Source organism: Pteropus vampyrus, unplaced genomic scaffold (assembly GCF_000151845.1).
Source record: "Pteropus vampyrus isolate Shadow unplaced genomic scaffold, Pvam_2.0 Scaffold111, whole genome shotgun sequence".
Classification (NCBI taxonomy): Eukaryota; Metazoa; Chordata; class Mammalia; order Chiroptera; family Pteropodidae; genus Pteropus; species Pteropus vampyrus.
The window spans coordinates 3,181,206-3,195,569 of record NW_011888892.1 but is presented as its reverse complement, the minus strand read 5'-3'; the positions used below and the strand labels follow the sequence as shown (position 1 = coordinate 3,195,569).

The following is a 14,364-nucleotide window of genomic DNA, read 5'->3' as shown; positions in this document are numbered from 1 at the left end:
GTAATGCTCCAGGGCCGAGGTGGGTCCCTCGGGCTGCAGGCCCGCACAGCTCAGGGCACACTCACGGTGACGTGGCAGCTCGGTGTGGAGACACTTCTCAGACTCTGCACCCACACATGCAGTGTGCTGGTGGGCTGCTGGCCGGTGACGGCCTACTCATACTCTGGTCCTGGGGGCGGGGACCTAGAAGCCATGAGAAGCTTTAATCGAGCACAGGGCAGAACGGGCTGCTGCCCAGAGTGAAGTAGCTTCTTTCACTGGCCAGGCCTCTCCCAGCAGCTGCTGAGTGGCACCCGCAGGCTTGGGCGTGGGAGGAGGAGGGAGGGATGGCAGAACCCAGGTCACGCCGGGCCCTGAAACGTGACGAACAGGCAGAGCTGAGATCACGAAGCTCGGGGCGGGAGGGGGATGTGTGTGGCTGTACCGAGCCAGGCACAAGTGCAAAAGTCCCCAATAACCAACCAACGCAAGAAGCCCGGCAGCTCACAGGAAGTGCTGTCAGTCTAGTGACCCTCAGTCCCCTCCCACCCCCCACGCCCTGGGACCCTGTCCGGCCTCAATGAGAAAGGGCATTGTTCTGTGGCAGGAGGCCCAGGCTTGGCAAGAGAAAGGGAAACGAGGCAGCTCCCCCGCCAAGAGCAGGGACTTTGGGGACAGCACCGCCAGTGGCTCTGAGGACGGAGACATGGCAGGAAAGGTCTGAGGGGCAGCGGCAAGACAACATGACCCAGGGTGGACCCCACATTAAACACAGCATTCGCTCGACTGCATTGTCCTTCCAGTCACTAAAAGAGGGGACGGCCACCGAGTGGGCGAGGGACACTGCACACACGTGATCTAGGGCAAGGAGTTGGGGCAGCAGGGGCTGCGTCTGCTGGGACCTCCGTGTCCGTGGCCGACGGGGCGGGCGTCAGCACCCTGTCTCTGCAGAGGGCCAGGCAGTACATAGTTCAGGCTCTGAGTCTGTTAAAATGACGCAGCTCGGCCACCACAGCACGAAAGCGGTCATGGGCGACACGCGTGCCAGTGAGCGTGGCTGTGTCCCGTGAAACCTTATTCACAAAAACAGGCGGCAGCCAGGTGGAGGCCCCAGCCGCTGTCTGCCGACTTCTGTGCCGTGGAGCTGTAAACAGCGACGGCACCTACACAAGGGACAGCCGAGACTGAATGGGGTGCAGCTGAGCCGCGGCTGTGTGACTGCCAGACGGACAGGTGTATCACTCATCCACGCATTCAGAAAGCTCCTACCGAGAGTCTCCTAAGAGGGGGCACTGTGCCAGACGAGGGGGTACACGCCAAATAAACTCAGCCCACGTTTGAAGAGTCCACAGGCCACTGTTCCAGCCTACGCTTAATCGTTCATCAGTTATATACGGCCTTCGGGATTCTGCTTGGGAACTGCATACACACGCGTGTATGTACTGAACACACACCTGTAACTTAGGTGTGTAACACATACATGACAGCATGTCTTCAAAACATGAAAAAGTTCTTAATCTCCCAGCAGCAGTAATAAGAGGCCATCTCGGCATATATTTGTGTGACGTGACTTGCTTTCACCGAGACACCGATGCTAGTAGAAATTAGATACAGGCTTTACCTTGAGTCCCTCTACTGACGAATCACTCCGCATCAGGCCCGCCTCAGAAGGACCTCTCAGCAGATGTGAAATCTCTCTGCGTTTTCTCTAATTACCCATGCCCACACAGGGTAAATGCTGCGTCCCAATATCGGGGGAAGCGTAAGGGGACAAGTCAACCTGTTAAGTCACAGGCAGAGAGAAGCGACGTGGACAGTCGTGTGCCGCTGCAGCAGCCAGGGCGTAAACACGGGCGCCCCAAGGGCTCGGCGTGAGACTGACTGTGAGCTCCCCGGGGGGCCCTCCGGGAGCCGAGAGCAAAGCTGGGCAGTTGGGTGATCCCGCCTCAGTACGGCTGGGCACGATGCAAGGGATGCCAGGGTGGCTCCTGCCAAAACTGCCCACTTAACTTGAGGCCAGGGTCTTCCGCCTGGTCAGCCGGAGTGGCCAAGTGCGAAATGGGGAGGTGGGTGGCATCGGCCCCTCACCAGCCTCTGCGGTCCTGCAGCACATCCTCGTGGTCTTCTCGGCAAGGCCGGGCGCTGCCTTGCCAGGCGCCTGGCACGAGCGTGCACAAAGCGGGCCACTGCGAGCTGCAGGGCGCGGGGAGCAGAAGCGGAAAGAGCCTCAGCCCGCCTCATCCCTGCCACGTGCACGCCTGTCCCTTCCCGCCTGCCCCCGCTGGGACGGGAGGAGCACGTAGCAGTTCACTTTCGAATGTCCTTGACACATCCGTTTCGGTGTCACCCTGTACGTTCGGTGTAACCCAAAACACCGGAAAACATCCCAGCCAGCAGACTGAGCTTCCATCTTCCAGGACGGGGTCGAGGAGCGGGGCGGGGAGGAATGAGGGACCTGGGCTCGGCCGGCCCTGAGGTGGCAGCGGTGCCGGCCCCTCCCCGCCCAGCCCTGCCCGCGGGGCTACTGGCCTCTCCGGACCTCGGCTTCCTAGTCTGTGGATGAGCGAAGTTTACCGGCTCCTGAGCATCTCTCGGGGGTGAAATGAAAATCGGAAGGCAAGGCTCTCCGTCCGCCCGTGTGCCCAGGCAGAGCCACCTCCCTCCAGGCGACGCTGTCGCTGAGAAGCCACCTTCCAAGGGCCGGCCTGCAGGGAGGTACCTGCAGGTCCCAAGCTAGGGAGCAAGCCGGAATACCCCTGGAGATGCTTCCTCGCTTCATTATACAGGCTGGCTATTTCGGAGGATCAGGAGAGCTTGGGGGTTACAGAATAGCGCCATCGAGCTTTGTACTCGTTTCCAGAGAAATGTCCAAGGCAAGCTAATTCGGTGTCACAGACAGGGCTGTCGATGAGGACCCAGGAAACATGGGGTCACACCTAGCTTATCCTCGCCTCGCCTCTCTGAGCTGCATGTTCCCATGGTAAAGAGAACGGTCTAAATGAGAATAGGGACCTCGGTGAGCACAGGCTCCTTTCTGCTCTGGAGACGAATTTTCAGAGATGTCTAAGAACATCGTAATTTCATTCACTGCCTTAAAGGACTCAAACGTTTACGGAGAGGCAGAGAGAGGGCGAAGGCGACTCGACCTCTCTGCAGGTGTCCGTCAGGAACCGCAGTGACCCCCCTGCTCCCTTCTCTTTCCTCCCCTTGCCACGTCTCCCATCCCTTGTCCCTTCCGCCGCCACATATGCCGGAGTTGGCCTCTGTCCCCTTCTCTTCCTTTTGTTCTTGCAACTGATGACTTTTATAGATTGGTGATAAAATAGTTTCTCAAGTCCGAGCATAAGTGGTCCCATTTTCTGATTCTGAAATGGAAGCTCACGTTATATTCGCTCCAGCATTTTCTTCCTTCAATGCACAGAGAGCCACGGCAAGTCTTCTCTACAGCTTATACTTACACAACTTTGTAAACGCTGTTTTTAAGTTCTTGAAAAATAACAGTCTTTCCATCTTTAATATGAAAAATGAAGCAAATAGGTTTCTAAGAATATAAAGCACATTCCAAATTCTTGCTTTGGGCTTCATGTAGGTATCACACATACTTGAAAATGTAATTTAAATAATCGTCCTGTGCAGAATGTCAAAATAGATTTCAAATACGTCCCCAGCCTTTTAAGTTGGTAGGTGAATAAAAGCCTCGCCACTGAGCCACTTGGCAATTCAGACACCCATTTGCAGATAAAATGAGCAATTCTAGGCATGACATGAACGTTTATGGAATTTATGGATTCGTGTCCTAGAATTGGGATTTATTTTTTTAAAAAGGATAAAATGCAAGTTCTAGTTTTCAAATACTTTTTTAAATCCCATGCAATTTCTGCTAAGCTATACAAAAATTGTGTTACAGCCCCTGCTGGATCTGAGGGACAGTTCCAGTGACATGAGTCTCTGGGCAGAACGCCTACAAAACCATCGATTTTGAGCACCTCCGATATGCCAGCCATTCTGCTTTGTCTTAATTTCATCCTCAAAATAACACTGCCACACGGGAATTATCTCCACGGGGAAATTAGAGCTTGGAAGTGCTAAGTAACATCCACCCAAATCGAAAGGCTGGTGAGACATGGCAGAGACAGAATTCACATCTAGACCTGTCAGGCGAGCATCCATTCTCTCCCTTCTCTGGAAATGGGAAAGCTGGTGTGTCTGCAGAGAATTAAAAGGCAGGCACTTCTGTTGCAGTTGCAAACCTCTGTCCTTCCTCCTTCTGGAAGGGGCTGAGAGGCTCCTGCACCCAGACCTGGGAAGGTCCCTAAGAATTTATGCTCTGGAGAGAGCAAACTTCCGGTGGTCGAGACAGCAAAGAACACCACTCGGAGAGATTCCAGAAATAGAGCACGATTTTAAGGATTCATAACCAGCAGGAGGAATATCCTCTCTGTGAGGTAGTTTCAGAAAAATCAAGGCCGTAGGGTCTTGAGGTTCAGGGACCCTAGTGTCCACGAGGGCCTGCCCGCCCCGTCTGCAGCACAAGGGGCTCATCCAGTGGCCACCATGTGCCCATCTGACTCTAACTTCTTCAAATGCGACAACAAGTTGAAAGTTTCCCCTGCAATGTAAACACAAGCATGCATGTATTTCAGATAAGGCCGTATCCGAAAGGGCATTCGCGAGAACTGAGTTCCTGGGTAAAGATGATCTAAAAATGGCCATGTTTTGACTTCCAATGGAGTAAAGTTTTTTCTATCGAGATTTCCTTGGTTACAGCAATAGGCTATCACCCCAGATAAAAGTCTCGTAACTGGACACACGAAATTTTATAAGCGATGACACCAAAATTTAAAGGTGTTTGTTTACGGTCAGCTGTGAGAGCTCTCAAACATTTGTTTAAAAGTCAGGCTTTTGAAACAAAGCACAAAAGCTTCACGAAGAGTTAAGTTCTGACTTAAATTTGTTAACTAAACTGCTCTAAAAAGGAACATCGAAAGAAATGCAAAATCAAAGATAAAAGCCTCTGTGGATATTTACCATGGGAACCAGTGGCGAAGGCACATTCATACTTTCAAATTAAAAGCTCTGTGAGTTAGACCGCAGGTGTGAGAACCTGAGCTGGAGAAACGCGGCAGGCGGAAGGACGGTTCGCTTTCAGAGAGAAAACTCGCGTTCCCGTCTTCACTCTCGTTTGGCAGCCAGTGCTACCAAAATTTATTTTCATTAATTTTCAATAAGTTACAGCTTAAGCTTTATCTCTCCTCTAGGAAAAAAATGAGTCCATCGACTCAGCCTCGGCTCGGCCAGAGAAAGTTGTCTGATTGACAGTGGCCACTCCCGGTGGCCTCTGGGGTGAGCGGCTGGTCACTGTCATCATTTCGCCACTCAGGATCTGCCTGATTTCATGAACGCATAAAAGAAATTATAAGCTTCACCCTGTTGGTGAATAGAACCGGGCAGTCCACAAACAGTATCTTACTCAGTGTTTATACATTATTATTTTATGCTACGGAAATATGATTAGAGAACACTCAAGGCCTGCCCTAAAACTAGGGTTCCTCTCTGCGTCTGTCTCTGTCCAAAACCGCACGTATTTCCGACAGTAAGAATAATGTCTGTGCGATAATAACATTCTGTTTTCTTCACCGTGCATGGCTCTGTGTCAAGGGAAGCAAGCAGGGAAAGGGGGCAGGGCCGCAGGGAGAGGCACAGACCTCAAGCGACGCCGGAGGTGAGGCAGCGGGCGGAGGGGGGAAGCCAGGGAGGCCGGCTGACTGCGGCATGCTCTCCAGGGCCTGGAGGCCGCAGGGTGAACCTTCTCTCTGGGGCTCTGCTCCCCCACTACGCACCACTGCTGTTTCCCTTTAAGTCTCTGTAATGAAAACGAGCACTAAAAGCTTCTCTCAGGGCCAGAGCCGCCCCAGAATTATAGTGTCACTACATGAGGACAGCTGCCAGGCCAGTACGAGTTAATTTGTCAACACTGTCTAAAGGACGCCACCAAGTTCATTATTAACAGGGTGTTTCTCAGTGAAGCTCAGGTTTGCTCCTGGGATAAAGAGAGGAGGAAGGGGGCCGGGTGAGGAGCGGAGGAGGCCACTTATTTTCATAACGGGGTGTGGGAAGCAGAAGGAAGTGACGGCCCCCACCCATCTGGGGAACTGAAGGTGGGATCATGGCAATACCTTCAGACAGAGGGTCCTGGCTGATCTGGCCGGCATCATCGCAAAACTGACTGTCCTGCTTTCCACAGGGCGCGCAGATACCCCAGCAGGATATCACACAGATTCTTCATTCATTCGCTCATTCTTCATTCATTCATTTGCTCATTTGTTATGTAAAAAAAACTTTTTCTCGAGTAACCGTTACACACTTCAGGCCCTGATGTGGGCCCTGAATATTCATCGGGGAACGGAGAAAAATCTCTGTCCTCAGCGTGCTGACATTTTAGTGAGCGACGCAGACATAAAGCAAAATAATAGCTAAAGTTAATGGCGTGTTCCAGGGTGATGCGTGTCGTGAAGTTAAGCAGGAAAGGGAGCCAGGGCGCCGAGTTCCTCCGAGCCATGCGGGGAGCAGGCGCGTGACGCAGGCAGCAAGCCCCGCTCGGGGCGAGCACGGACTCGGCGCTGGGATCGGGGCAATGGATCAAGACGTGTTCACGGCTGAGACGCACTCGGTCACACGAGAGCAGGACACCTAATCGCTTCATCAATACCCGCTTGGAACGGCCTGTAAGAGCCACGAGCAGGGCACTGCGGATTTGCCAGTGGACGTGTGAGCTGCCCAGGAGGGGACAGTACACCTGGGCCGGGCGTGAGGACGCTGGTTTGGGCGCACACAGCCCCACCGAGACAGAGCTGCTTTTCCACGCCACAGAGCTCCACCCCCCTAAAATACAAAACAAGCCTTTCCTCTTGGAAACGTATGTTTTCTAAGTCGTCAGTGTCTTGCCGGCAAAGTCTACGTTGGGGTCACCCGACAACTAACTGCCCCCAGCGAGAGCCGCACACAGAGCCGACTGTGGACAGGAAGCCCAGCGAGAGCCGCTGAGCGGAGCGGGTCCAGGTAATGTGCAGCACAGTGCTCTAAGGTCTGTAATCAGAGCGCTAAGTAGAAATGCACAGGATTGCTGAAGATGACCCTCGTGTGTTCAATAAGGTCACCAGGACTTGCTGGTCAGGCTCGTCTCTCAAGAGCCAACATCTCGCTTCTTGGCTCTGGGAGACTGGCACGTACTATTTTGAGAATTTCACCCTCTGGGTAGGACGAATAAGAAGAATGACCCGCCTTAACCTGCGAAAGGACTGTGCTCTAAAACATCATTCCGAAGTAATTTGTTTGGACATCTTCCAGTAAGCCCAGATGATACATGGTGTTGGGTTCCCAGGCCAGCCCTCGTTTGGGTTCCCAAGGTAACCCTCAATTTTTTTTCAGCCATGGGACTCTAAAAATAGAGTGTCCCTTATTGGAGTCACCCAGGACGCCCATTGCATGCGAGGGACGTCTGGAACACACACATTCACATTCGGGGCGGAAACGAGGAGGCATCTGATGGACTTCGGTCTCAGTGAGAGCCCTCTCCCCCAAAAGAAGTCCTCGGTAAATGGAGGAAACCACCAGTAATCGGAGTGGCCTTACTACTGCCTGACCTGACGTCCACAGGCAGAAGATGAAGACAAGAGAGAAACCAGGGCCGTATAATAAATGCTCGCTGGTTAAAATGCCCTAAACACAAAAAAATAATTCAGTGATTCTAATAGAGCAGCTCGAATGCAGGCGTTGCTCCGTTACATTCAAGGTGCTGAACAGACAGCATGGAAGGGAGTCTTTTTAAAGTTTTATGTCAAGTAAGCTGTGAAATTCCACTGGAATGGAGGTCAAACCAGCCCTCATAGATCTACTGACACGAAGTTACCTTTCCAATTAATTTTATTTTCCATTTGCTCTTTGATTCATCATCCCATGCATCCACAAACCGCTACCGCCACCTCTCCTGTGACCGGCACACCAGACATCGGCTGGGCAAACAAAGAAAAACATGAAGCATGCCACGACAATGCCGAATGATGAGTGTGCTGGCCGAGGAAGTTACGGAGAGCTGGCCAGAGGGCCCCGCAGGGCGGCTCACGGGGCTGTCCCTGCACCATACTGAGACGCTTCAAAACAACCCATTTAGACATCCCTAAGGCGGGGGAAGTTAGGGGTGCCGCAGACACTGGGGGCTGCTGATACTTTGTGTTCCTCAAAACACAGCTTCAGTTAAAACAAATGAATTGTTCTGTCTGCCCAGGGACCCCAGGGCACGAATGAACACGGGATTCACCAGCCTAAGATCGCGAGTCAGCCACTGGCTAAAAGACAGCTCCTGTCGGCTTCTGGGAAGAGAGAGCCAGTCACACTGTCGCCAGCCAGTGAAAGCCGGCGCTACCTTTTACTGCCCAGTCAACGACCTTGGAGTTTGTGAGGAAAATCACTGTCATGTTCTTTAAACAAACAACTTCGATGTTCCCCAAATCCTGTCCTATCATGGTGCAAGTGCATAAAACAGATAAACGGTTGAGTGTCCGCGGTAGACGGGTAGATCTGAATTCATGTGAGCTACTGAACAGCTGACGCACTTTCCGGACCTAAGCTGGCAAGTTCCTAATGAGACCACGGACTTAGGAACAAGCCGAAGCTACTGCCAGGGGTGGCCTTAACACACACAAGGGGGTCACTGAAAACAGCTGACTTTGGACGGTTTTTGAAATCTAACGTCTCCCAACAATACTAGTGGTATCACTTTATGCCTCTAATTCATGTCACTTGGAGACTCTTGAGTGAAAAGGCCCTTTAAGATGCTGACGTAAAGGATGGGTCAGTTACCAAGAAAGGACAGCTGGAGCTCAAAGCTGGGCTAGACTGCAGGAGGGAAGGACGGTTTCTGGCACCCGGTGAGAACGCCGAACAGACAAGAGAGATGGAAATTAAGAGGATAAATTAAACAAGGGCATAAAATCACCGGAGAGCGGAGAGCGTGCGCTTCCCTTGCATCAAGCACCGTCTCTGGCTGGGGGCCCAGCACACGCCTCTGAGTTAATTCAAAGTGGCAACGCGCACCCGCTCTGTAACTAGTGTCTTCAAGACCACAACGGGAGGAGCACACCGCGATTTCGGCGTTCTCCCAAATGTCACCGGCTTATGGGCTAGAAACTCTGCATCTGCTGAGAACCACCAGGCCATTTGAAAGACCAGCAAATCAGCCACAGGGACCCGTGAGCTTTGCGCCCTGCACTGTGAAGCAAAGTGGGGTGGCGGGGGACGGGACCATGGGGGGGGCCCCATGCGAACACCCCGGTGCTCGTCCAGAAAAGGGTGCTTTCCCGAAATCGGAAACCGAACACCCCGGCAACGCGGGGAGGGGATTTTCAATCGGGAACTTAAGGTCTCATGGAGAACACGAGTTGCTGGGCTGTGGCATCAGAAACAGTGCATTAAATTCAAGCTAATAACCCGATACTCGTACTGACTATTAAATAGAATTAATTTCCTCCTGCCAAAGCATTCTTCCCTGAGCTGCTTATAACTTTGTTGGACTCTGCTTCTGATAACAGGAACAATAAGAGACAGATATATATTTTTTTCCTTTCCTGACCTTTTCAAATCAATTTTTTTTTTGGACCCAGAGCTGTTGTTAGTCCCGTCTCTCAGGTCCTTTCTTCAAGGTCGCAGAGACACTGAGCACGCAGCTTGGATGTGCGAGTGGCCAGGAAAAAAGCCTTCGGCGACCTTTCTGTGGCATTTCTCGGCACCCTCTCCTACCACCTAGAGCCTCGCTATCTTAGATCTCCCTGCGACGCGTTCATGAAAAGGCGGACGCTGTCTGTCACTCCTGTGCCCTGCTCTTCGGTCCCTGCGTTCCAGGACACGGCCACGGCACGGCTCAGGCAGAAGGTGGCAGGTGTCCCTCCTTCACCACCCCCGTGGCTTTGTGATACGAACTGCTCCGCCAGCTCTGCCATGCCCCGCTTCCTCGTGGCTGTCTCGTTGCTTCTGAAATTCTATAACTGGTTGCCTCTCTAGCGGGCGACGCGCAAGACTTGTGTTTTTTTTTTAATAAATATGCAAATGTGTATTCTCATATTCAGGAAATTTTGATAATGACAGCTGAAGAACTGGAGGCGGTTACTGCAGAAGCCTAAGGTAGCCAGAGACGCTGGTGACCTGCGTGCGCAGTTAATCTACAGACTCCCAGGCCCTAACGGAAAGGACCCCGACGTTTCTTTCAAAGCGGGGGGCGGGGGGGAGTGGGGAGGAGGGGGCTTTACTAGAGTTCCACGCTGCCATCCGTAATGTCGCTCACTCCGCTCTCTCTGAAGTGCAGCAAGGCCGCGTGGAGAACCCCGCTTCGCCGCAAAGGGGAAGCGGAAATGACCGCAAAGCTGGACTCCACCAAAACCACGCCGCACGATTAGCTCGTCTCAAATTCCTGCTTCAGCGAACCTGGAACGATGGCTGTTCCTCCGTGCGCCTTCGCGAAGCCCGGGCTCGTCACATCTCCACTGACCTCATGACTCACGGGTCCCTTACCCGTCGGTAAAGCGCAGCCGGACCAATGAGTGCCCAAAGGGCATCGAGCAGCAGGGGAGGTTCCGGGTCTCAGCACTGGCCCTTGGTGGGAACTGTGGTCTCCAGGAGGGATGGCGGACAAGAGGGTCAGGGCAGCAGTGAAGGAACAGCTCTGAAAAGCCAGCGCCTAGGAGCCCCGGCTCTGTCCTTGGTGCTGAACGTTATCCTTTTTGAGTTACAGACCTTGTTGAAACCAGAAAATACCGACACAAGGCAATTAACTGCAATGAGCGTCACGAAGATCAATGCGTTAAAAATCCCTGTGTGCAGTGAGCACACTTATCACTGGGGTCCAAAGGGGTTCCTACTGGGGAAAATGTGAGGACCAGAGCTGTTCAAAATTTATACTTTTCATTTGCTTTTTGCACTCAGTTGGAATTTTTTTTCATTACATTTGTCTGTTACTGAAGTTCAGCAGGAGAACACAAAGATTTTATTATTCGATCAAATTAATATTAACCAAACTCCCAGTGTGTAGCAGGCATTGTGACAGGCACAGGATTATACACCTATATTAGGTAATGCGTTCCTCAAAACAAAAGGGAACAGAGACTTAGCAATGCAGCAATTAACGTGCAAGACAGAAGATTTATAAGTTTTGATCAGCGTGTTCTTCCACTGCAGCTTTTACATCAATAACCCAAGCTTGGTCTTCTCCAAACTTCTAATCACAGAGATCTCTAGCCCTCCTGTCACTGGAGAAATATCTGCTCCAGAGCTCACAGTTTTTGCTCCTGTCTGTGAAAATGGTGATCTAGAAAGATAATCATTCCAAGGCCTGGTTTTATGACTTGTTTCCAAGTGAGAAGGAAAAAAAAAAAAGGGAAATTCTAAAACAGCACTTTGTGTTCCCTGTCATCGGAAAGTATCTGCTTCGTCTATATTTGGAGAACACATTCATTCAGATGCTGCAAGACAATTATTAATGTGACTATAAAATTATCAGCGAAGCCAAACCCTCCAGCTTGGAAGCTCCAAAGACAACTAGATGGACTACCAAAGCAATATGTATACAACGTATTACATAGTTTCAGCACTTAGAAACACCCTCATGCTTCATAAAATTTTAGCAGGCATACCTTGATTGACATGAGCTGTGGAGGCAGCCTGTGACTTAACCACATGACGCAAGGGCAACACTTTAAAATTTACCCACGAATTAATCTCTCAGTGACCTCTATTTCTATAAGCTACCTCTGTGGACTCCGAACACTTGAATCCCTTACACGGAAGAAAAGTCCTAATTAAAACTTGAAACACACTAAAGAGTTTCTCTAAGAAAAGCTCATGGCAATGAAATCCTAGACATACTTCTCAGACCCGCTGGAACTGTGAGTCACCGATTTCTCATTTAAATTAGCTAATAAGAGAGTGACCACAGTTACATCTCCATATGAAGCAGGCGTAATGACTCATTTGCTCCTTATCAGCGCGCATTGGCAAAACTACACCGCATCTCAGATCCAGTAGGGTAGGCTGGGTGGTAACTAAAAGCAGCAAGAGGAAGGAAACTGAATGACCGTACAGAGCAGGAGAGTGGGGGCGAGCGTTAAGAGGAAGTGTTTTCCACATCATGCTTTCAACCACCTATGAGAAAAACTCTACCGCGGTTTCCCATGAAATTTTAAGTAATGTCCAAAAGAGCTTCCTAGCTTCCGTGATGTCCACCCCACCTACTCCCATTTGCTCCATTTATCCCAGCCACACCCACCTGCTTTTCTCTCTTGCAAACATGGCATCACTGTCCACACTGCAGGACGTTTGCATGTGATGATGGTCCTTCTGCCTGAGGCACTCACCTCCCGATCTCCAGATGACTGCTTGTTTATCAACAGTCAGGTCTTATTTCAAATGGTGTGTCTTCACTGCGCTAACCTCAGACACGCCAGCACGACACTTCCCAAAACACATGGTGGTATCACAAACAATCCATCCATCTATCTGGTTATTCACTCATGTGTTTCCCTGTTGCCTGTCTGCCTCTTCTACTCTGCCATAAGCTCTATGAGGACAAGGACTTTGTGTTGTTCAAAAATGTCTCCTCAGTAGCCAGGATAATGCCTGACCCTGGTAGGCACTTAATAACTGTTTGCTTACCGACTATAATGGGGGTGGGGGGTGGAATGTGTGCTTTTTACAAAGTAATAAGAATAGAGTCTTTTCACAAAGGGCTTTAAAAAGCACTTTCTAACTGAAGAACCCCAAGATCCTGGAAGAGAGTCCTCTTCTGCATTCCAGGGGCCTGAAGCCTTTGTCTGTCACGGCTGGATTCATTGACTGTCCCAAGCTGGCAATTACACACAGTACAGAACACAGGTTCCGAGGCACAGGAGCACATCAGGGAGCATCAGAAGCCTGGGGTCTCAAAATCACGACATGCCAGACCTGCGGTGTGACTGTGTTCTCTGTAGGATGAGGGTGGCACCATCAACGTGAGGGCTCAAGGCTGTAATGTAGCTGGGACAGTGGGGGGCCTAGGACACCGGGCAAGCACGGGCGCTGGATGGAGCTGTGTCCCAACGACTCGGACACGAAGCTCCCTGTGCCACCAGAGGAGGGTAAGAAGTGCCCCCCTCCCCAGCTTTGCCTGTTCTCTTTGAAAAGCCTAAGTTCTGGAGTGTGACCGGCAGGCTGACCACTATTCTATGGCCCTGCCTTGACTGGCGGTGAGTACACTAACAGGCCAGTGCCATGTAACAGTGGCACAGCCCCTTACCTGCAACCTGGCGAAACAGTCTGAGAGCACGTGCCACGTCGGACGTGTTGACGCTGGGACGCAGGCTCCAATGCCGTGCTCATTTCACTGTGGGAAATGGCCGTGCTCAGAAATGAGGTCAAAGCCAAGCGCTGGTAGGATAAGTTGGACAGGGAAAGGTGTGGGGGAAGGGAGGAGGTCGGTGCCACGATACACAGGAACCCTGGTCCCAGCTCGACAAATCTGGGGTCAGGCGGGCAGTTCAAGGGGCGTGCGCCCCGAGGCCTGTCGGTGACGGCAGAAGGGGCTGCGGAGGCAGAGTCTGTGTCTGGGACCTTCAGAGTCCCTCGCCTGACGAAGGCAAAGGCAGGGGAAAGGCCAGGTGTCAGTCCCACGAGGCGCCCCATGCGGGGAGTGATGGTGGACAAAGGTCAACACAAGCGCAGCCACATTATGATTCCAGTTCTGGCTCAACTAGACTGTGTCACAGGCGATGGCAGGCAACACCCTGGGGCAGAATATGGTCACTCGATTAATAAACAGAATGTGCAGAACTCAAAGGTCGCGTCCCAGTTTACGAAAGCTCACCGAGACAACATGGCTTGGAGTGGAAAATCCTTTGTCAAATGTTTATGTAACACAAAATATAATGAGGAAAACAAGTCATTTTCAACTCAAAACCCATGATGCATACAAGAGAAGTTTGCATAGTGAAGGTGATAAAATATTGATGATCCATGTTGACAAAAAACCATTTGTTCACACCATTACTATGTTAAGTGACTCTATAAATGTAAATTTACCCCCAAAGTGTGTACAAGCCAATTCAGATGAAAGCTTTTCTTCTGCCACAGATTTAACAGATTCTGGTTATCACGTTTGTCTCTGGGTACAAACTAATATTCAGAAAAGACATACCCGCGTATTAAAAATATCAGAGAGGAACGGGCAGGCAAAGTGGCTAGGAGAAACTGTGAAGGCACCCCTAAACTAGTTTCCTGGGGTGACTGTGCTGAGAGATATTTAAGGCTTGCTCTTATCATCAGACCTTTAAGTTTATACAACCTTCCATGATATGCTCCAGAAAA

The 14,364-nt window shown here is 51.2% G+C and overlaps 2 protein-coding genes across 6 annotated transcripts in view; one reads left to right on the top strand and one right to left on the bottom strand.

Annotated features, from left to right (window-relative positions):
* The window catches only part of LOC105295708 (dedicator of cytokinesis protein 1-like), a 182,660-nt gene that overhangs the window by 69,920 nt on the left and 98,376 nt on the right, over positions 1–14,364 (bottom strand). The gene's annotated exons all lie outside the window — the stretch shown is intronic.
* The window catches only part of FAM196A (family with sequence similarity 196 member A), a 37,844-nt gene that overhangs the window by 6,230 nt on the left and 17,250 nt on the right, over positions 1–14,364 (top strand). The window contains exon 3 of one of the 5 annotated variants that reach the window (XM_023533783.1): positions 6,476–14,152. The exons of the other annotated variants lie outside the window; for them this stretch is intronic. Within the exon in view, the coding sequence (XP_023389551.1) occupies positions 6,476–6,557 (82 nt within the window). The 3' untranslated portion in view covers positions 6,558–14,152. Of the gene's footprint in view, positions 1–6,475; positions 14,153–14,364 lie in introns of those variants that run through there. 5 annotated transcript variants of the gene reach the window in all.